Below are 23,949 nucleotides of genomic sequence, written 5' to 3'. Positions count from 1 at the left end.
TAGAAGCATGCTAAGACATGTCCTTTAAATGGACACTCCACTTTTTTTTGGAAAATATGCTTATTTCCAGCTCCCCTAGAGTTAAACATTTGATTTTTACAGTTTTGGAATCCATTCAGCCGATCTCTGGGTCTCGCGGTACCACTTTTAGCATAGCTTAGCATAATCCATTGAATCGGATTAGACCCTTAGCATCGCGCTCAAAAAATAACCAAAGGTGCAATGATATTACGCAGCGCCTGAAAATAGTCCCCTGCTATTGAACGTTACCAAGAGGACTAATTTTGGCTGCTGTGTAATATCATTGCGCCTCCTGCAGCCATGTTACAGCAGCAAAGTCCTTGAATATTACGCCAGAATAAGAGTATAGTTCCTAGCCATATCTGCCTAAAAATTTGCAACTTTTACTTTTCCATTGGCCTTAGTACACGATGTAACTACAAAAGAGTCAAGTTTTAATTTGGAAAATATTTAAACTTTTTGGATATTTTTAGCGCGATACTAATGGGCTAATCAGATTCAATGGATTACGCTAAGCTATGCTAAAAGTGGTACCGCCAGACCCGGAGATCGGCTGAATGGATTCCAAAACTGTAAAACTCAATTGTTTAACCCTAGGGGTGCTGGAAAATGAGCATATTTTCAAAAAAAGTGGAGTGTCCCTTTAAATGAGGCACTGTTTATAATTCGGGGTAAAAGATGTGAGCTTGATGTACTAAATACAAAAATGCTGTAATCTTGTTTACAAGTCTTGCCCTTTAGAAAACATATTTTGCATCAAAACAATTAAATAAATGAAAATACTGATGATGTCACAACAATCCAGTAAAGAAGTGGAAAAAATCTCTTTAGAAATGTAAATTATTTGTATTTGAAAGCAAATATGCATTACAACAGAGTTCACAATGCTCTTTTAAATATAACTGATGCATCTGAACAAAAATAAATGTACATTATTTGCAATGAACAAACTTGGGGTTCTTCAACTTAAGACCTCATGATAGAGGAGACTAAGTGCCAAGTACAGCAAAATATCCATCCGTTTAAAATAGACCATCTTGTTACACTTAACCAATGCAAGGTGAACCACATCATCCAAGTGGTGGAACCCATAAACCTTGTTATTGTTTGATCCGGCTTTACATTTTCTTACACAATCCGTTCTATAAACAAACCAAGTAACAAAATAATTCACAAGTATCAAATTTTATTTATAGCATCGCTAAAAGACTATTTACATTTGCATTAGTAGAAACATTTAAAAACTAATCCATCTTTTTTGGTGCTCAAGTCCCTCAGTAAACAGCTTAATTTATAATAAAATAATTTCTCAAATTAGATGTTTATTTATTCCAAACATTATCTTAATTAGAAAATAGCAGGCTGCAGAGTTCTTAGGAAAGGGAAGAGCAGAAAAAAACAAAGGGAATGCACATCCCATGCATTTTTGGGGATGAATCACAATCAAAGTTTCTTTCTCCGTGTCACTGGTTTAGGGAAAATGGCATCCATCATGCGTTTACGTCGTAGATTCATCTTCAGCAAGGGAGTATCCTTCACGTCTGTACTCTTTTCGGTTCTTGCCTTCGGTTCGGCTGGACTAGCCAAAGGAGAGAGGAAACTGATCTCAACAGGCGGTGGAGGTTCTGGGGCTGCCTTTGTCCTGTTAAACAGAGCAAACGTATTCAAAAACGCTCAAGGAGGTGTTTAACGTTTTAACAAAACTATATATAACAGTTTTGGCTAGATGGGATGCAGCTTTGGGGGTAGGATTAGTGTAAAACAGCACTCAGACACAGCAACATTTCCGCCATTGCTGTATCCCTTCTAGCCACAACCACATATAACAGACAGTTCACCTAGTTGTTCTCTTCTTTTTGGGCTTGACAGCTTCAGTTTCCACTGCATCATCTACCGGGCCACTGTCCTGTGACAAATAAGAAAACAAATAGTCTAATCCAGCTCTTTATATACACCATCAGTTATCTTTAAATAAAATGGTGCCTTATTGGACTTAAATGGCACTAACCTCTTTAGGATGGGAATTTACTGCATCTTCTGAGCTTTGCATTTGAGGCACTAATGTTTCTGCCACTTCAGTTTCATTTTGTACAGAAGCACCTTTTCTCCTTCCTATAAAGATAATGCAGAAAAATTATAAAAGCAAATGGAAACTGTATAATAACAGCAGAGGCAATAAAACATTGACTGCAACTACCTCTTGTTTTCCTCAGGTCAACAGCAGAAGTGACTGAATCGACAACGGATGAAGTATTTTGTTCAGACACCTTCCTCCCTCGGGTACGTCTCGTTGACTTGTTGGCAGGTTCCTGGATTTCATCTGATCCCGCTAATTTTGATTCTTCAACACCTACATTCTGGGTTTCATTCAGTGTTGACGCAGGCACCACAGATTTGGTCGTTCTTCGCTTGGCACGTATTATTTCAGTAACAACTGGGGCACTCTCCTCGCGGACTTGCTCATCGAGTCGTTCTGCAAGGGCATCGGCCTGAGGATATTCAGTTTCCACTTGCAGACGTACCATGTCCTTTTCTCTTTCCTTTTCAGAACCATCGATTTGATTCCAGTGCTGGCTTCTAGTTAGTCGCCTTGAAACACTCTGAAGTTGTGCATCATCGATAACAAAAGTTGCATTGTTTGCTTTTTCTGTAGTGCTGATTGTGGTCTTCCTCCGACTTCTTGGAGGAGTTTTAAGAGGTTGATTTACAGTTACGGTGTCTTCTGGAGGTTCCTCTTGGAAACTTTCCAATGCAAGTCCTCTGGTGGACTTGCGTGTAACCCTGCTAGGACTACTACGAGCTTGGGAAGACTTCTCCTCTAAAACTACTTGCTGCGTCTCTGGAACTTCAACGATTGTTTGGCGGGCTTTTCTGGCACTCTGTCTGGTCTGTGGGTCATCGCTGGGGTCAGTTGATACAGGCTCCTCTTCTTCAACAGCTGTGCTTCTGGTTCTTCGGGATCCTTTCCTAGGGGTGGCTTTCTGTGGGGTCTTTTGTGCTGAACTTGTAGGTTTTGATACTTTTGCAGAAGGCATATCTTGGTCAACGTCATTACCCAACTGTTCTACATGTGCTTTTCGGGTGCTTCTGGGTGTAACAGGAACTGGAGTGTCCTGCAGTTGCTTGCCACTCCTTGTAACACGTCTTGGTGTAGAAGGTACTTGAGAATCCATTTGCTCTTCCTCTGCATCAAGACTGAGAACAGGGAACGTTACGGTTTTCCTTCCCCTTCGTGATGGGCTGCGGGTCATTTCTTTAAGAGTCTCTGAAACTTCCATGCTACTTTTTGCAGATCTGTCCACTTTGGATCTTGCAGGAGAATTGGATCTTGCTGGTGACTTTGCTAACTCTTTGATCGGGGAACGTTTCTCCGCTTCTTCTTCCAAAGATGGTGCACTATCTACTTGGCTGGGCCCAGTTATATTTTCGTTTGCATGCAAGGCAGCAACCTCGTTACCATTTTCCAAGAGCTCATTTGAGGTCAAGACATTCTCGGGTGGAGACAACTCCAATACCTTGACATATGCGGAGGTGTGTGATTCTTCCTGTATTTCAAATGGACCAGAATCTAGCACATCACCATTGCTAAGTTCTTTTGTCTCTTGAAGAAAAGATTCTGATGTGAATGTTGGTTCCACCATTTGATCACTGTGTACATCAGCTGGTTCCTTGACTGTTTTATGTTCCTCAACAGGCTCAATCTCTGGTTCCAAGTCTTCAGGAGCATCAACTGTTTGTTCCAAGGTGCCCAACTCAGAGTTAAACTGATTATCCTTTGGTTGCCCTTGCTCATGTAAAGGCATTAAATCATTATGGGAGTCCAACTCTAAAGTGTTAGGCATCTCCTCCACATCGGGATCCAGCACGAGAGTAAAGTTGCCACAGTCTTCTGGAGGTGCTTCATCTGGGGCACTGCTAAGGGTCTGTAAAGTAAGGTGCCTCTGCGGTTCCTCAGCCAGCTCTACAGGTACGAGGAGAGTGGTGGATGGTTTTAGTTCAGTATAAGACACGGCATCTTCCTCATCCACATCTGCAGGGGCGAGGCCAACCATTACCACTTCTCCATCCCCCACAGGCATGCCACTATCCAATACCTGCAGAGAGACAATGAACATGCTAGAACATGGCACTAAAGTTGTGTGCACAGGCGAAATGTAATAAATAGATAAGACTTATGCAAATACCTAAATACATAAAAAAAAACTCACTTTTAGCTGTTCCTCAGGGGTGACCAATGATAGCACAGCATCTGCTTGTTCCTGAAGGTACTGCTCATGTGGAGGGACTTCCTCCAAGAAAAGGACAGGACTAGACTGATGGTTACTCCTACCGTTGCCTTTGACTTCTTCTATGATCTCAACCTCACTACCGGAGTCCTCGACATTCTCATCACCAGACTCTCCTTCATCTTCTGACTCATCCTCAGATTCGGCACTAGTGAGCTCATCACTGTCATTCAAGGTCACCACAGCTATAGAAAGAATTTAAAAGTACAATTTGTAAATATATCTTGTTTAGGCTTAAAGAGAGCAGGAAATATTTAGGCCTGAATTGAACTTACATCTGGACTCTGAGGTTGCAGGTTCTGATGAGGTAACAGATGTCTGTGTTTTCAAATCTGCTACGTTCTCAGGAACAGGTTGAACTTCCTCAACGTCACAAACTGGTTCCCTGTGTAATGTACACATCATAAACAAATGTTATAAAAAGGCAACACAGAAACGTATTAATAAATGAGGAGCATGACTGATAAGCACCTTTGGACTAATGCCTCTGGGGTTTCTTTAATACTGGTCCGGGTCAAGGGTGGGGATAGGTCTGGGCCAAATAAATGCTGTTCCACAAAGGCATCCAAATCTAGAATATAGCAATAAATTACATATTGGTATACAAAAACCCTTAAAACACATTTGAAATAGGTATTCACTATAAAATGATAGAACTAATAAAAACTATAGAACTAATACTATACATTACTAAACAACATTTCGGCAACGGTTGGTTTCACTATAAAAAGCAGTGTATTAAAGGTGCACTGTGTAAATGTTTAGCAGCATCTAGTTATGAGATTGTGAATTGCAACCTACGGCTTAGGCCACACAGCTCTCCCCCTCCCTTTTAAAAATGCATAGATAAGCTACGGTAATCGCCACAGGACAAAGATCTCATCTTCTGAGACAACGTAGTGATGAAACAAGCTCTGTAAAGCATTTAAGGCTTCTATAGAAACATGAAAGTGACTTCCATGTAAGAGGACCCATGGTGCATGAAGATAAAAACAATACAGTTCATTTTGCAAGATCTTTATACACCACTGATAGTATAGTTATGTATTTTATATTGCATTTCTGTCAAGAGATCCTTCTAAACTTTACACAATGCAACTTTAATGGAAATGGGTTCTTGAACGTCTCTTACCTGACGTTTCCATAGATTCCTCCTCACATTCCTCACTGTTCTTAGGTTCACCAATAGTGGGTGTATTAACAGTATCTGTTTCTTGTGCCACTGGTTCTTCCTCTTTGCCTACTGGTTCTTCAGATGTGCTAGGAGCTGCATATTCCTCCACAGGACTTACATTGGCAGCTTCAAGAACAATAGAGGATTCATCTACAGATTCTTCTGCATCTCTTAGTTCTTGAATGTCAGAATGAACTGAAACCTCAGCCAAACCCTCTAGTGAGTCACTTGGTTTGTGAACTTGAAGCAAATGCTCTGATTCTATAACTTGAACGTGAATGTCAATCTGTGAATGCTCCTCAGTCACTTCCTTCTCAAGATTATTCTCAACATTTACAGGCAATTCAAGTTCAAGACTCTGAGATTCCTCTGTGTTGGATATGCTTGATCCTCTAGGCAAGTTTTCCAGCTCTTTCTCAGGCGTTGCAATAGAGGGCAACTCCTCCCTTTCATGGATTTCTACTAAGGACAAATCTTTATCTGAAGAAGGAAGATTCACAGTCACCTCATGATCAAAGCTGTCAACTGCTCTATGTTTCTTCTGTGTTTCCATAAAATCCTCAGGTAAAGGAGCATCATGAAACTCGAGAGTGGAATCAGACTGATTAGAGACAAAACTTGCTTCTTGCCCGAGACTTGGCCGAGACACAAGAGTTTGTAGCACTTGTTTGGACAACTCTGCTGGGATCTCTCGTACAGAAGATCCACTCTCCGATTGTACATCAAGATTCTCTCCTTCTTCCAGTAAGGGGGTGTGTGTCCTTAGATGTTTGTCTTCCTCTTCTAAATCTGAATGTTCGCTCCAGACTTCAATATTTGCTTTGGGAGGTGGGGACGACCTCTTAGGTGTATTGATCTCCCTGTTAAAGGCAATCTGTAAAGAAGCAAAATACAACCTTAAAACATTTCTCTTTCAATATCTTCATAATGTCTATCTACAAAAACAAATATTTTAAAGGGCCGCTGAACAATCAGACCTACCCCGTTGTTCCAGTGGACAGATCCCTTGGGAGCCTCTGGAGAGTCAGCATCCTCTATAAAAGTAATGCGGCTTTCTTTGTGGCGAAGTGTGGGAGAGATGGATCGGCCTGGGGAAGCCGAAGGCGTGGCCACAGGAGTGGGTCGTAAGCTAGTCCTCAGAATAGACTGTGGGGTGAAGGCTGAGTAAACTGGGCCTGATGCCAATGCTCGAGCTCTCTAAACAAACACCAAGAAGATTTTAATGAATATGGGTGATTACAAAGGCACAACAGTTGTTTCTGCTCACTTGTCTGTGGGTTTTAAAACCATGGGGTCGCTCACCTTAACCACTTGTGGAGTTTGCAACAGATTGAGCTCTGGAGCTTTACTGATGCTCTTTGGGCCAGCCCATGAGTTTATGGACCTTGACGGTGTACCCGGCAAATTAGAACTCTCTGGAGAAGTTTGGGAAGATGGCTGTACAACCAAATCCAAAAGCCTGGTGACAAGGCAATGGTGAGTTACTTTTGGGATATACATTTTAATTACAAAAAGAGTAGCAAAATGCTAATATAAAAACAGGTCTTCTACCTGGACATCCTTTTGGTTAGCATGTTAATAGGTGTTCCTACAAAGGGCTCGGGTAAATTTGGCGAGGGAGGATGCAGGCTTGGCACTTGCATCTCTGACTCTCTGGGGCTACAGAGGAAATAAAATAAAACACAGGGTTCCCACAGCTTAGTTTACTTCAAATTCAAGGACCTTTCAAGGACTTTCCAGGTGCAATACCATCAAATTCAAGGAGTACATTTGGGGACACATTTCAAGTGAGAGCAAGGTTACATTGTGTTATTTGTGATATCAAATTCAACCAATGGTGAGGCTTAACAACATAGGGTGACGCGGCAGCCAGGAAGTATATCGCTATCTGAAATATTGCCAAAGACGGCATTACAGGGACGTGTGGCAAGGGAGACGCCTTCTCAGGGAACAACAGTTACATACGTAACCAGAGAAGTTTTCATTTGTCAAATACAACTATGCAAAAAGCATTTTTGGTATGAATCCACATTTGCGTACATAAGATATAAACATTTAAAGTGACCAGTTTGCATGTGTGCTTAGAAAGTCTAGAATTTTTATGATATTATCCTACACTACACTAGAGCCCGACCGATATATCCTTTTGGTTAGCATGTTAATAGGTGTTCCTACAAAGGGCTCGGGTAGATTTGGCGAGGGAGGATGCAGGCTTGGCACTTGCATCTCACTTGCATATTAGGCATTTTCCAAACTATCGGTATCGGCATTCATAATTAGGCATTTTCCAAACTATCGGTATCGGCATTCATAATGGCCGATAAATGAATATAAATTTAAAAAAACGGACGAAACAGCCTTCAACCATGTCATCATGAGTGTTGCCATTGTATAGTTTGTCCACCAGAGGGCACTTTACAACCTCCCTGTTGGCAACACTCGTGTATACTTGTCACACATCCTGCAACCTGCTGATCCAGCCAGAGTCAGGCAGAGAGAACAACGGTTAAGCAAGTTCACGGTGAGTTTCTTTTTAAAAAGCATTACCATATTATTTTCGTTAAAACTCATAAATAACTACAAATATCTAATGTTAGGGAAATCTGTTAATGTTTTTCTGTGCGTTTCTGAAAAAAAAAAAAAATCGGCCGATATATTGGAATATCGGATTTTAAAACCAACAAACATTTGTATCAGCCTTCAAAATCCTTTATCGGTCGGGCTCCACACTACACAGGGAATATGAAACAACTTGCATAAAATAGATTCAAGCACTTTCAATGACCTGTATCTATGCATGTATATTTTCAAAAACTTCCCAGGGCCTTGAATTTTTCCCCAAGATTCACAAACTTTCAAGGATTTTAAGGACACATAGGAACCTTGTAAACACTTTAGTATAAAATAAAAATTAGGTAGCAAAAATGTATATTTGTAAATCGTAGACGAAAAAAGACATACCTTTTGGAAGGCGATGACTCTGGAGTAGGGTTCTTGCCAACCCAAACTTCTTCAATTTTTGAAAGTACATTATTGATAAAAGCTGCTCGGGTCATGACATTTTCAGAAGCTGAACGTTTAGCTACAGTTGACAGAGGTTGAGGTCTTTTAACTAGGGGTGAGAAAAGAATGTACAATAAGTCAAATATGTTCAACACTAGATCACAAGACTTGCGTGTGTGCCTGATTAATATTGTTACCTTCTCTGTGGATCGTAGCAGGGTGTTGGTAAGGTTTTGCTCGCTCGATGGCTAGTTTCCTTTGAACTCGTGGAAGAACTTTTCCATATTGGTTTAAAATGGAGTTCCTAGTGTTTGACCTTTCCTTCATCTTAGGATCCCGATCGGCCTGAATCAAAAAATGTACAATACATTTGTGAACGGCTCATTTTTCACCTCAATCTATAAATTAAGACTATAATGTGGATCCAAACATACTGCAAGGTTCACTTTGAGGGTCTGGTTGAGTTGAAGAGCAGGAACATAATTGGCCTGCTGGAGGTAGTGGACCATAAGCAGCTCTCGATTTTGGAAACCTCCTGAGTTTTGAAGGAATCGTTCCAAACACTCCTGCCAAAGTAAAATTGAAGACGCTCAAAAGATGATATGGTTAATGCACAATCAAGATTTTTGACAAAATATGGACACTCATACTGTCTCAAAGTGTTTTAAACCCACCTGTTCTGCCATGCCGAGTGGCAGATTCAGTAGCTCTTTCATCAGACCTAGCTCCTGGCACGTATCGAAGAGAAACTTCATCAGCTCTTCCATGTTTAACTTATTACAGTGCTGCCTTAACAACGCCCATGCCTCCACAATACACCTGTGCACCAAAAAACCCCACCAAAGTAAGAGACTATAAATCAGCTTTTTCTAAAGCACTTTACACATTAAAACATGGCACTCTATACAATTGATAGGGTGCATTTCTACCTGTTATGGAGCAGGACTGAAAGGGAAAGCTTGGCTTGGCTGGTAGTGCACAGTGGAGGCTTCATCACATGCAAGTAGCGTAGAGCAAGAGTGTGCTTCTGCTGACACATCAAAGCTTGCAGGACACGCTCATGTTGCCAGCTCCAAAGTGAGTGACTGGTGGCTGGATGCAAGAGCAGCTCCAGAGAGCTCTGGTAAGGGGGAATATGTCCATTAAACATAACATATTACACACAAACTGATAGTATTGTTAGTTTCAACCAACATGCATATCTCAAATCTTCATACGAATTCATGTTAATTATAAAACATGCTAAAAAAAGTGCTACATAAAACTGTTCATTAGAAATAATTACATATTAACTCTCTCCCCCATCATTGACAAGTTAACTTGTCAATTAACTCTTTCCCTGCCAGTGTTTTTTAAAAAAAGTTGCCAGCGCCAGCATTTTTTATGATTTTCACAAAAGTTTAATGTCTTCCAGAAAATGTTCTTATTTAAATATATAAACATACAACATTTAAAATGAAAGAACAGACCCTCTGCATACAAAAAAGTTTTATCCTACCTTCATTTGTTCTCTTTTTATCATCTCTCATATATGGGTAGGTTTCTTCAAAAAAATACAAAACTTTGAGCAAAAAGCTAAGATAATTGTGTTTTAGTGATGGACTTTTAATAGAGATCTGATTCAGAACGAGGATCAAAACACACATTGAGTTTGAAGTGTTTGGTGAAAGTGGTTGCTTCTGGGTTTTATTAGTTGGGTAAGAGCACCATCTGGTGGATAATAGTGGAAACATGGATTGCCAGAAAAACTCGTCATTGGCAGGGAAGCGTTTTCTCTTAATTGACAGTTAACTCGTCAATGGCGGGGAAAGAGTTAAAAGAAAACATTTCCCTGCCAATTACGCTTCCATGACGAGTTTTAACAGTATTCTTTAATTCCTATTATCCACTAGATGGCGCTCTTACCCAACTAACTGAAGCATCAGCTAATTCTACAACATTGTAAACTCCATGTATCTTTTGATCTTTGCTCATTTAGAAAAATGCTATTACTTCAGCTTTTTGTTTAAAGTTAGTTTTTTTAAAGAAACCTACCCATATTTGAGAGGTTATAAAAAGAGAAATTTTGTTCTGTTCAGAAGGTCTGTTTTTTAATTTCAAATATATTGTATGTTTTTATATTTACAGAAGAAAAAATTCCTAAAAAGGCACTTTGTAAAACTTGTGAAAATCAGGAGAAATGCTGGTGGGCAACTTAAAAAAAAAAAAGGCTGGTGGAGAATGAGTTAAGGGATAACACTGCACAAATAAATGGACAGCAGATAAAAGCCAAGTTAAAGCAATGCTTACCTCATGATCATGATGATCCAGCAACCACAGGCCTTGTACCAGTTTGACTAAACCAATGGGAATACCAAATGCGGTGGGAAAAGACTCCACTGACGCACCACTTTTATTGGGAAATGAGTACATCACATCCAGTAGCAAATAAATAACCTACGAAGCTGAGTCAAGGAATAATCTTAAATGACTGATGGCAGAACACACAATATTTACACATTTTATACAATAGGAGTACATAGATGCAGCAGAGTTTCAAAAGCTCAAAAAGGATGCAATAGCATGTTTGGCAGACTCCTCGACGTTTTCCAGAAGATATATATCAAGCAATGCCTGTAAGCAAATAAATAAACAAAAAATAAGTACAGCGGAGACAAAGTCTTTTCTTTTATGCACATCTAAAAGTCTTCACTTACATGAAGTGTCGGGGGAGGATACTGTCCAGTTCCCCCCTCATCCCTTCTCCAGAGTTCAACAAGACGCTCCCCACACTGCGTTACCAGACCGTCAATCATTAGGCAGTCCGCACACCACTTATCCCTATTGTAAAGAAAAACTGTATTATTTTGTGCCTTTATATTAGACAGAACTGACAAGAAACTATAAGGTAGAAGTGATGGTCCGCCCATTTATCAAATGTGATAATCGTTTCTGACATCTTTCGTGAACACACAGTGCAGCATTATCTTTGGACTTTTATTGATAAAACTAAAGCAGCTGCTCTCCGCGTCTTTCATTAGTTTCCTTTTGCGAGCATGTGAAAGTTGCGTGAGCTTATTTTATCAATTGCACTGAAATATCAGAGAAAGCTCTTACATATACAAAACATTGTTCAGCATGTTTACCAACAAGCAGTGGACTCTGACATAATATTAGTTTGCATCAATTTAAACCAATCCTTTCTTACACTCGTGTTTAGACACTTTACCACCCAATGGCACTTTGAGTAACTTACTTGGCCAGCCTCTGCAGCTCTTCCCTTTGGCTAACGTAGTAGTTCTTTATAATAGAATGACTGTAAAAGGGCCTTGATATTTGTAGGACATCATCATCTGTGAAAAAGCATATGTACGTTTATAAAATGCAATAGACAAATGTGGTCAAAGACTGGTGAAACTCTGCAAACAATCATCAGTGCCCTCTGGAAGGAGGCCGGTACGGCAGAACCACAGAACCACCTGAGCATACTGACTAATCAAACTGGACACCATGCATTTGTTCATGAGTCCAACCAACCCTGCAAACAAAAATAAACAAATCAATTAAAATAAGTTCAACACAAACACCAACAAAGAACAAGATCACATATGTATATTTTGACACCTTTCTGTGTGAGCTCCTGTGCATCATTAAGCAAACAATGGAAGATGGTGCTGAGGTTTGCCAGCAAGCGTTGACTGTGCTGTAGGAGCTGAAGTGTTTGTGGATCTGTGAAATTTGTGAAGCTGTCAAAGAGTGGAGCACCTGGAGAGAGAACAAAATGATCAGAATGCTTTTAAATTGACAATAAGGGGCTGTTTATACCTGGTATTAAGTTGTGATCCGATCGACCAAAATGCATCTTAATAGCAGGTGTAAACAAGCTCTAACACGTAACAAACAGAATTCAGATTGCGAAGGATTGCTTACATATTTCATCCAGCTCTTCTTTGGTGCGCACAACCTTGTTCCAGGCCCACTCCAGTATATAGCGCAAATTCACGGCTGCCCCCGCTTGCTCTATGTGCACAAATGCGGCAAAGAAAGTTATAAGTATAGGTCATTCATTGGCATTAAAGAAAAATACTATATTCCAAATATACTAAAACAAAGTACTAAAGCATAATTTTCACCCTCAGTGGTCCACTGTTTAATACAGCCAGTGATGAATCCCAAGGAGCTCGTCTCTACAGCGGTGCATAAGATGGCATCAAGTTGCTCTTCCTGTAAATACAAAAAAAAAGTATTAGTTTCATAACATCTCTACTGTCTCTCAAGTTAGTCCTCCTGACCAATCCTACACAAGGTAATGTCGAATGAAAGGTGTGTGTGACCTGTGAGAGGCTAGAGGGCTGGACATCAGCAAGACGAGAGGACAGGAGACCAGACATAAGGCAGCGCGAGTATCCATTAGTAATGCTGTCGCCCAAACTTGGAGCCAGTTTCTTCAAGTAGCTCAGAGTCTGAGAGTGGAGAGTATGATTTTAATGCACAAGAATAAATAGAATTAGGCATTCAATATAAAACAGTGGATGAAAACGAACCTCTTTTTGATGACCAGAGCAAGTAAAGTGCACAATTCCAGTATTAAGCAAACAACTTCCATCTAGAAAAAAAACAACAAGTGTTATTAGACATTTATAAAGCCAGTACACATTCCATAAATTATAATAAAAAATGAATCTGTGTCTTGCCGAAGTTGTAGGTTGTGGGATTAAAGAACTGCTCTGGTGGGGGGCAGGTGTAAGGCAGGCCCCTACTTAGACTGCGTTCATGAACAATAAGGTCCATCAGAGGACAGGAAGCAGTCATCTCTACCACAGAGTCAAGAGACCACACTGCCAGATAAGGACAATTTCTCAGAGATTCACCCGTTCTGAGCAAGGAACAAGAGAAAAACATCAGAAATCATAACATACAGAGCACAATTTACATATGCACAAACATGTAGGCCTTATGGAAGTTTATTACTGTTTTGAAGCTTTGGTCACATGTCCTCTTACCTTAGTGAGTCTGGCATCTGAGCATGGTACCATCTGTTAATATCAAAAACACCAATGAAGGTAGATGGCTGGCCTTGTCCGTAAGACTTGACTTGCCAGCTAAAAATTGATACGCTTGTATCCGGAGATGCCGCTGAAGAAAAAACAAAAACTTGTAAAGTTGACCTGACATCAAGCACACTGCACGTAAACAATAAGGCTAGCCACGTGAACAAACCTTCATTCATGCTGTCATCGCGATCAGGATGGTGACGAAACTTCTCTATAGTCTGGCAGCCGATCAAACGAGTATTAGTAGTTTGAGCCCTGAGTGGGAACGCCGTGCCATTCAGGTCCTGACTATATCGCTCATCACAATACTCTAGACCCTGAGCATCAAAGTTTGAATCATTATCAGCAACAACATTGTATATCATAAGTTTGTATATTTAAAATGGATATTACAGAACTGCTTAGTCTATTTATTTTACCTCATAGATAATTTTCCCTGAGGCCAAACACTTTCTCTCTCCAAAGGCCAGCTGTAATAAATGAAGGCTAACCACATCCCCCTCACTGAAACAACAATTTCAAATCATAAGGTGCAATGTACACACTAAAAATCGAATGTGATGGTTGTGTCCTTGGTCATAGAGACAGCAAACTTACTGATCCTGTGCTGACTGCACGGCCCACAAATAGCAGCAGTTTCGGGGATCATTCTCTGGTTCCTGGAACGTGAACGCGTAGACTGGCACTCTGCCACCCTCTAGCCGTGAGTGATATCTGGAGAGCAAAAGAGGACAGGTTCATGTTTACTTTAAAGTACAATGAAAGAGACTTCATTATTCTGGTTTTAAAAGTACTCTGAAGTTTCACTAACTCTTTTTTGAGGGTCTTCATGTTCCAGAGCTGCAGGTAGCCATCAGCAAAGCCTACAGCAAGCTGGTTGGTCCGCTGTATATACTGCAGCGCTGTTACCCCTGTATCTGTGGGGCTGCTGAGCTGCAGGCACAGGTGTCTGCCCTGCTGAATCGCACCCTCTCTAAAGCGTGGGATCTCAGAGGGAGAGACCACTTCCAAATCTGTGTCAAAGCACACACAAAAGTAATTTGAGGTTAATATAAATTTGAGCTGCCTACTGATGTGACATCATTTTAATATAAAGCCTTTGGATATTTTTTAAGGCAAAAAAAAAAAACACCATGTGTCACAATCTCACCTGAGGCTTCCAGTTCACTCTGCCTGCAAGACAGGTCATCCAGACAGAGGTCAACCAGCAAAACGTGACCGACATCTGTTACCACAGCAGCAACTCCAAAGAACCAACGTAGACTCTGATGCAGATGCTGTGTGCTGGCACTGGCCCCTCCATAGCTAACCAAGGGCTCAATAGCTGTTATCTGTATAAGACAAGGAGATGGTGAGCTTTTTGGTCACCTTATCATCCACAGTAGTCTCTATGCAACAACCGGTGTGGAATAGTTAAGCACTGGTTCTTGGTTAAAAGCACTAATGGCGCTTTTCCATTGCATAGTACCCCACAGTTTGGTTTGGGTCAGCTTACTTTTGGGAGCTTTTCCACTTGGTGCAGTAGGTAGTACCAGATACTTTTTTAGTACCACCTCGGTCGGGGTTCCAAGCAACCCAAGCTGATACCAAAACGTGACGCGAAAACACTGTAAATCACTTATTGGTCTGAGAGAATTGTCACTACCAGTGTCATTTCTATAATGTAAAAGATTAGCTTTACCCTCATGCATGCTTGCTCCGTCTCGAGTAAACCTGTTATCATCTGTGCTTTGCTGTAAGTTCCTAAACTCCCTTTTAGCGATGAACACATCCACAGGTTGTGAATCAGGAACACCATAACAGTTTTTTACCAGACTTTTTGTTTGTGGCGGCACATTCGCGACACGCACTTCCGCATATATGGTTAAATGCAACTTAAATGAAGCTCAGCAGAGGGCGTCGACTGACGCCACGGGTGTTTGTACAGAAATTGTCATGTGAAGCAGAGGTAGTGATGAACGCAATGTGCAAGCAATTTTTATTTTGTAGCGGACTGAAAAATAAATGAATCCATGGGAATGTACAACGACGCTCTCACATGATGTCACATCAGTAGGCAGCTCAAATTTAACAACATGCTTATAATCCCTCCCACTCCGAATTGTTACTAAACTCGATGGAAAAGCTAACTAAGCCAAAGTGAGGTGAGCTGACCTGACCCAAACCGTGGGGTACTATGCAATGAAAAACAAATTAACAAATAATAAAAGTTTGTGTTTGCTTAATATATGCGTGTATACTGTAATTATTATGTATACATAAATACACAAACATTTATGTATATATTTAAGAAACACTTGTATGTGTGTGTTATATACACATGCATAATTACTACATACAGTACACAAAAAACACAAAAACAAACTTTTATTTTGTGTGCTATTAATTGCGCGACAGCCCTAGTCTCTGCATTTTAAACATCAAGGCAAGAAAATACAGCAATCCATGAAACTCATCCATAAAACACAATAAAGCTGTTCACACTTACCTTGCCAGGTATGACCACAGCCTTGACAACACGGGAGATGGCAAGATCATAAAGGCACAACATACTGCCTTCACCTTCCTCCAGACCCACGAGGAGCCCTGTTCGCTTTAGCCAACAGAAATCCCGCACGGCCAACACCGTGGGCGGATCCTCGGACACCCCGCTGAAGCGGTAAGCGGAGACACGCTCGCCAGTAACTGCATGGACCACCTCCAACTGGGGCCCGCAAGCAAGCCAGGCCAGTCCACTCTTTCCTGATGGCAACAATTGAGAGAAACTTAAAGACGTTTGACATTATTCAAACAAACACCATTTGTCATTACATTAATTCAAACAACTAGGCATGGGCCGACATGAGATTTTTGCGGTATGATAACCTTAAGCAAAAATACCACGGCTTCAAGGTATATTGCCATTGCAACACTAAAATGTGTTATTTTCAGACGTCTACAAACAAAAAAGTTTACTGGACGGGATATATTTTTTATAATTTTATTAAACATATATTAAATGTAAATTACATGACTAACTACATGTGTAAACCCAGCTCATACATTGCAAACCCTATTACAGAAAATGTTAGTGGTTTGACTGTTTAAAACCTCTGTATACCTTGAAACCGGTAAATGGCACATGTCTACAAACAAACATATCCATAGTTTAGTCATTAAAACATACAATCAGGGTAAAGCAAGTAAGCAACACTCACCAACAGTAAATCTTCCATGCAGTACGGAGTCAAGCGTAACTTCATCCTCTCCCAGAGCGTCTATCGTCACTTCTGGGAAACTCAGCAAGCTGCTGGTGACTTGGGAGAAATTATGTTAAAAATCTATTAGCATTTCTTGAAAAATAAACTATATAGCAGCATATAGACAAAGCATAACAAATACAACATGCTGTATCCTAGTATAAACTCATGATGAGATTTACTGAAAAGACTATGGACAAAAACAGCAACTGGCAGCACATTTGAACTTCCTAATGCTTCACATTTGCACAGTGCCAAACATACAAACTCTTATTTTGTATCTGAACACTGTTCCTTTGTATATCTGGGCAATAAGTCAGATAAAACATTACGGAGCGGTTTCCCAGACAGGGATTAGACTAGTCCTTGACTAAAATAAATGTAAGAGCTGTCCAAACTGAAAACATCTTGTAGTGACATCTTAAAATACATTAGTGCCCTTTGTTTTGCCTCAAAATGCACACAAGTAATGTTTTAGTAAGGTATGTTTGTTAAAACTAGTTATATTTCCTAATTTAAATAAGGTCTAGTCCTGGCTTAAGCTAATCCCTGTCCGGAAAACCACCCCTATAAATATTGTTATTAATTTAAAGTCAAAAGCCAAACATTTAGAAGCAATTATGACTAAATAGCTTATTAAATTAAAAAAGCCCATTTCCACTAGTAATGAATGATTATATTGCTGATAACACAAATAATGATTTAAGTGAAATCTGAATGCCATTGGAAAATCATCCACTACTGGTCATCCGACGCAACCACAGCACTTTTTGTAAGGGTAAAATACTTTATATAAATAATTTATAGTTTTCCATATTTTTACCACCTTATTACCCCAAACGTATCATATTGTTCCCTTATACCTACAAGTATTATGTACTGTAAAGGTTATACTCTCTGTTGTTACAAATAGGTACGTTGTAAATTCTGTTTAATTACGCGGTACATCGCGGGTCTTCATATGAAGCCTTGCCCATGGTTTTCAATTAACTTTTTAAGTTAGTATAGTAGCAAAAAATGATAATTGATTCTTACACTTTAAACGACTTTACAGATACTGACTCACTTACACAGTTCATGTCAAACTCTGATTAACACAAATATAATAAACACATCTCATTTTACTTTATAGTTAATAACAGAAGAAATGGGTTTACTTACAGGTCTCCATGGCGGTGAAATCCGAAATAAGGTGAACCGGCATCCCCGCGGACTCCACAGCTGGCATCCGAGGACGCCTGCTGTTTTGTCCGCGGTGAACCTCCGGTTCCTCCGGTTCACCGCTACGGTCCGGGCAGCCCCAAAAAAACAGGACCAATCTGTAGAGCGCCAAAAAAACCCGTGCGATTAGCCGGCCAAAGAATGGCCGGCTAACCGCAGCGGTTTTTTTTGGACCCCTATAAATCATTAAAAAAAAATTAAAAATAAAAAATAACAAAAAAACAAACTTAAACACGTTAAAAACAAAACACGCCAAACACAACCGAAAACACGCAGAAGAACACACGCCCAAAACACAAATAACACGCCCAAAACACACAAATAACAAGCCAAAAACAGTCAAAAAACACGCCGACTTCAACTTCAATCTCTAGAACTCCTAACTGTAAACCCACAAATTTTCTGCAATTCGCGCGGTCTTATATAGCCTCTTACAGTGACGAAATAATCACACACGCATACAGTTCCATTAGCGTCACCGCTACTGTGACATCACCTTGTGCGCCTTAGAAATAGTTTAAAACGTCAAACTGAATTTTAACCCCAATAAATAGACAAAAAAAAAATACAACAAAGGCAGAATTTTGTATAAAACAGTGTTAAAAAATAATAAGCACAAGATAGACTTCAAGATAGATAATTACAGAGAAAAACTATATACCATTTTGCCAGATGTAAACAACACTGGTCCAAAAACACTTCCTCTTGTTTTTTTTTTTGTTTTTTTTAGTTAATATTTATTTTACATTTTAATTCAATTAATATTAATATTTTGTTCAGTGTTAAAAAAATTAAACAGGAAGTGCTTCTGGATCAGTGTTGTTTACATCTTGCAAAATGGTCTATAAACATATTCTCCATTAAATTGTCCTTCGACCCAAAGCTAGGCCTGTCATATAAACACATAAATATTAGCCATATATAACATAATTTTAATTATCATTGCAGTATTTCGTACTGTCTTTACTGTATATGAAGTGTTTTCTATAGGTTATGTTTGTATTGTAATTACATGTTGTTGTTAACTGTAAGACTCTTTTATTTTTAACATTCAGTACAAATTTTCTCTGACTATATAATTCTTATAAAATAAACCCTAATTATCATCCGAAAGAAAATAGTGACCATGTATTGTTTTCATATTAGTGGCTATTAGTGTGGGCTAAACATTCCCCAAATCCATTCACAAAGTTTAAACCGTAGAAAATGGATTAAGGTTCACAGTGTTGGGCAGAAACTAGTAACTAGTTACTTTAATAATATTACTTTCCCTGGTAACTGGTAGTGTAATGATTTACTAAAAAAAAACAGATAAATTACAGTTACCATCCAAAAAGGGCTAGTTGCTAGTTACATGTTTAATTGGCACCAGCTTGAGCCTGTTGCAAATTTTGGTATGTATGTTACTGCTTTATTACATTATATAACTTGTTTAACAAATAGTTTGAGGCCGTTGTACTCTTCATTTATTTGCAACTTTCATGGATTCACAGACTCACAAAACTTTTTTGGTGGGGGGTGCAATAGGAAAGTAATATAACTAGTAGTGTAACTAATTACCTTTGGCTGGTAGTAATAAGTACATTTACATTTAGCAGATGGTTTAATCCAAAGCGATTTACAAATGAGGTGGAAGCAATCACATCAACAAAAGGGCAGCAGTACATAATTGCTCTGAATCTTGTCTCGGGCAACCTAACACAGTACATGAGGCGTGGTTATTTTTTATATAAAGGAAACATTATGAAAGAACAGAATAAGAGAAAAAGTAAGTGGTAGCAATGCAAGGTCAGGTGTAAAGGAAGTGATGTGTCTTCAGTCGATTTCTGAAGGTTGCCAACGACTCTGCTGCTCTTGTGGTGCTGATGATGAAGCCACCGCAAGCCACCGGAGCGCAGACATCTGAAAGAGTGTGTGACTGAATTAGTTTATTAGTGTGTGTATATATAGGGGTGCAGAGTCTGTGGCGGTCTTGTCACTGTAAAGCTTTTCCTTGTAAATTGCCAGCCACATTCTGTATTTTTACAACTGTAGACAACTTTTACAGACTTGACCTGTAATTGCCAGATACAGTATCATGCTGCAATTTATTTTTTACAGTATGTTCTATAAAACTATACACTATACATTTACATAATGGCAGCTATAATGCCAGCAAATTACTGTATTTTTACAAAACTATAACCAAGTTCAGTATTCTACTGATATGCCACTTAATTATAAATTAGCCATTACATGTATTATATTGCAATAAATTGTGAATATTGTTTTTATTAAAACATGAAAACTATTACTCTTTTACATAACAGTAGTCTCAAATGGAAGGTAAACACACACACAAAATTTAAAATGTTTATTTTTTACAGGCAAAAGCCATAAAACTGCTTTATATACATAAACATGTTTGCTGAAATGTCAGCTGTATGAAATAAATGCACTTGACAGTTAACAGAACAGTTAAGAATGATCAGAATATAAACAATCCAGTGCTCTTATACCTTTCAAAGAAAATATTTTAAAATATTTTAGAATTATGCAAAAAAAGAAAAAGGAAAGTCAAGAGGGAAAAATACATTAACATAAGTATGTTGAATAAAATGCCAGCAGTACTTTTTTTGTATTGCAATTAACAGTTAATAGCACATCATTAACAATGCATGAAACTTTATTTCCTTTTAATCAAATTACAGTATATGGTGTAAGTGTCTAAACAAAATTCCATTCAAAGTCTGTATACACTCCAAAAATGAATGTGTTAAACACAACACAATCAGTGTTATTATTGGAACAACACATTTTGTGTTACTTTTAACACAACTTGTGTTGTCACTTTTATTTATTTTAACACAAAATACATTGCATTTCACTGACAAAACTTGCAAACAAACCAAACTTTCCACCTTAATGTCAGGATCCTGTCTGGACTCTTGTCATAGTTTCTAGCTTCTTGAGACACGGTTCTGGCAGTAGCCTACCATGTTTTGTCAAAGCACGTGCTTTGCTTGTCTCGTCTTTTTAATGGCCTTGTGTTTGCTGTCCTGTGCTCGTTCGTTTTGTACTTATCCTGTCTGTTAATACTAGTTATACATATCATTCAGTCAAGTAAGTGTAGTTCATTGTCAAGTCTGTTTAGTGTTTTGTTTGCATAGTGTGTTTTGCCCGCTCGTGGGTTTTGTTTTCTTGTTTTTGTTTAAATAAAAGTTTCTGTTAAACTGTCTGCGCCTGGGTTCGTGTCCAGTTCCTGACACTTAAACTATATTCTGCTATTAAAAAAATAACAAACTTGTGTATACTTTTAGGTGCTCAGCCAAGGCTGCATATCATAAATAAAAAATCGATTAACTTTTGGGTGTTGTCTTATTTACACAGTAATTATTAAATATTTATTAGGCAGGGGTAACAATTTACAGGGATGCAAACACATGTATGGTCAAAAAAGAGAGAGATAATCGAAGCCCTCGCTCCGCAGCAAATATTCAGATACTTACATTGCCACCGGCCCCTGCAATCCCCGGCCCACTCCATAGGCATATTTAGTAAAATGAAACTTTAAAAATCAAAATACGCCGACACTAATTTGGAAAAATCAATTGAATTTTTATTAAACAAACTCAAAATATATAGTACCACTTCTTGCTTTAGTAATTCCCTGATCTTTTCTGCTGCTGAGGCCTGGTTCTGAGTAGCTGGTAAAGGATCTTCCTTACGGAGAAGTTGTGCCACACTTTGAGTTGATAAGATTGAGATCACTCTGTTTGTGTGTATGGATGTTTGACAGTGTGCAAACAAGGCATGCACCCCTCTGCTACTGTAGTTAGCACAACCTATTTTCTCAATTTTCTTAAAAAAGTCAGACAGTATGAATGTGTGTTTGACTGCATGGACCTGGATTGTAGTTTCAAGTTTCAGCCAAGACCACTTCCAACTGCTTTTACAGCCTCTATCTATCTGTTGCACAAGAAGTGCCTCAGTTTCCTCAATTTCCCTCATTCTGCAAATGAATACAGATTTGAATTTTTTGCAAAACTGTATCATAACGGAGTGCAAATAGTTCACTTATATCTCACAGTTATATCTTGACCCTTACGAAAATTAACCATTGTTTTACTACAGTTAAAACCAAAAAAAACATGGTTACTGTAGTAAAACCATAGTAACCACAAAACCATGGTTTTCAAAAACCATACTTAAACCAGTGCAGTAAAACCATGGTTTTGCTGATAGTAATCAATACACAAAAAAAACATGGTTACTACACTTTTACCACAATAAAACCATGGTTAATTTTCGTAAGGGGAGTCAGCTTGAGCTTTGCTCGTTCAGAGCAATGGGCTTGACATTTGCATTGCTTTTTTTGCTACCATCTCTGTGATTTCTGAGCAAAATTTAAATATTATTATTATTAATGAACCATCTTTTATATTAAAAAAAAAAATAGGAGAAATAAAGTGCAGTGCGTGGTCGTGACTTTCAGTTGTTATCGCCATAGAAACCGGTGGCGCACTTTAAACTGCACGTTACACACACAATGTTAATCGGACTCCCGGTGGCGCACTTTAAACAGCACGTTACACACAATGTTAATCGGACTCGGGACCAGTAATTGAACTGGGACCGGCCCGGACCTGACTGCCAATTTAATATATAGATTCGAAACTGTACGGGTGTCGGGTCCTCCATGAAATGCATACAACTCTGCTCAAGTTCAGAAACACATGAGCTCGCTTCACGTCGCACCAAACTCATCTGAAGAGACACGATGTGCTTGCACGCAAAATATCATTATCAAAGAGTGTTGTTATAATCACGGCAGAACAAATAAGACTAAATTTAATGCCAGATATAACGTTACTGGAACGCTTCTAGTAAAGTCCATTGGTGGGAAACACTGCAATTTACAGGTGAATTTGCTGAAGCTAAAACGTTACACAAACACTACCTACCCAATTGAACTATGCCTAGCTGAAATGTTTAATCAATTACATGACTAGTAGATTATATAACATTATAAACCAAAAAGATCCTTACCTCCAGTGATGTCTTCAGTTGCTAGTCGAACAGGCGCTGCGGCAAACTCAGGTCTCGGGGAGAAATTTGTTAGATATGCAGCACGAATGCGGCGCCACAAAAACCACAGGCGGATGACGTCAAAGTACCGCGAGAGCGATTCGAGAAACCATACGGAGAAGTCTAATTTCAACTCGCTCTCGCGGTAACTTTGACTTCACCCCCCTGTCATTTCTTGCTTTGCCGCTTGAAGTCGAACACACTAGTGGTTCGCGTGCATGATGTTTTGCCGCGCAGTGTTGTGATTCGCTTATGTCCTATTTACTTGTCACCTATTGGTGTCATTGGTTTTTTGAGTAGAAGCATGCTAAGACATGTCCTTTAAATGGACACTCCACTTTTTTTTGGAAAATATGCTTATTTCCAGCTCCCCTAGAGTTAAACATTTGATTTTTACAGTTTTGGAATCCATTCAGCCGATCTCTGGGTCTCGCGGTACCACTTTTAGCAAAGCTTAGCATAATCCATTGAATCGGATTAGACCCTTAGCATCGCGCTCAAAAAATAACCAAAGGTGCAATGATATTACGCAGCGCCTGAAAATAGTCCCCTGCTATTGAACGTTACCAAGAGGACTAATTTTGGCTGCTGTGTAATATCATTGCGCCTCCTGCAGCCATGTTACAGCAGCAAAGTCCTTGAATATTACGCCGGAATAAGAGTATAGTTCCTAGCTATATCTGCCTAAAAATTTGCAACTTTTACTTTTCCATTGGCCTTAATACACGATGTAACTACAAAAGAGTCAAGTTTTAATTTGGAAAAATATTTAAACTTTTTGGATATTTTTAGCGCGATACTAATGGGCTAATCAGATTCAATGGATTATGCTAAGCTATGCTAAAAGTGGTACCGCCAGACCCGGAGATCGGCTGAATGGATTCCAAAACTGTAAAACTCAATTG

General features: G+C 39.2%; 1 protein-coding gene across 1 annotated transcript; it reads right to left on the bottom strand.

Annotated features, from left to right (window-relative positions):
- Window positions 1-847: 847 nt before the first annotated feature.
- LOC141365226 (protein ELYS-like) lies at window positions 848-23,147 on the bottom strand. Its single transcript, XM_073869218.1, has 38 exons — window positions 23,006-23,147; window positions 19,538-19,879; window positions 17,918-18,153; window positions 16,715-16,813; window positions 16,006-16,259; window positions 14,668-14,848; window positions 14,329-14,530; window positions 14,115-14,231; window positions 13,937-14,021; window positions 13,684-13,834; window positions 13,467-13,599; window positions 13,158-13,339; window positions 13,008-13,069; window positions 12,798-12,926; window positions 12,597-12,687; window positions 12,394-12,483; window positions 12,088-12,228; window positions 11,891-12,001; window positions 11,720-11,816; window positions 11,181-11,304; window positions 11,041-11,097; window positions 10,774-10,920; window positions 9,414-9,604; window positions 9,159-9,303; window positions 8,919-9,050; window positions 8,682-8,829; window positions 8,443-8,593; window positions 7,033-7,140; window positions 6,784-6,940; window positions 6,463-6,678; window positions 5,440-6,355; window positions 4,779-4,878; window positions 4,583-4,692; window positions 4,230-4,492; window positions 2,219-4,115; window positions 2,030-2,133; window positions 1,860-1,927; window positions 848-1,663 (listed from the first exon to the last, which is right to left on the bottom strand). The coding sequence occupies exons 2-38, from the start codon at window positions 19,684-19,686 to the stop codon at window positions 1,465-1,467; spliced, it is 7,743 nt and encodes a 2,580-aa protein (XP_073725319.1). The 5' UTR covers window positions 19,687-19,879; window positions 23,006-23,147; the 3' UTR covers window positions 848-1,464.
- Between the last annotated feature and the right edge of the window lie 802 nt (window positions 23,148-23,949).

This window comes from Misgurnus anguillicaudatus, chromosome 7 (assembly GCF_027580225.2).
Source record: "Misgurnus anguillicaudatus chromosome 7, ASM2758022v2, whole genome shotgun sequence".
NCBI classification, from domain to species: domain Eukaryota; kingdom Metazoa; phylum Chordata; class Actinopteri; order Cypriniformes; family Cobitidae; genus Misgurnus; species Misgurnus anguillicaudatus.
The sequence above is the reverse complement of the archived record's forward strand: the minus strand, read 5'-3'. Positions and strand labels throughout refer to the sequence as shown.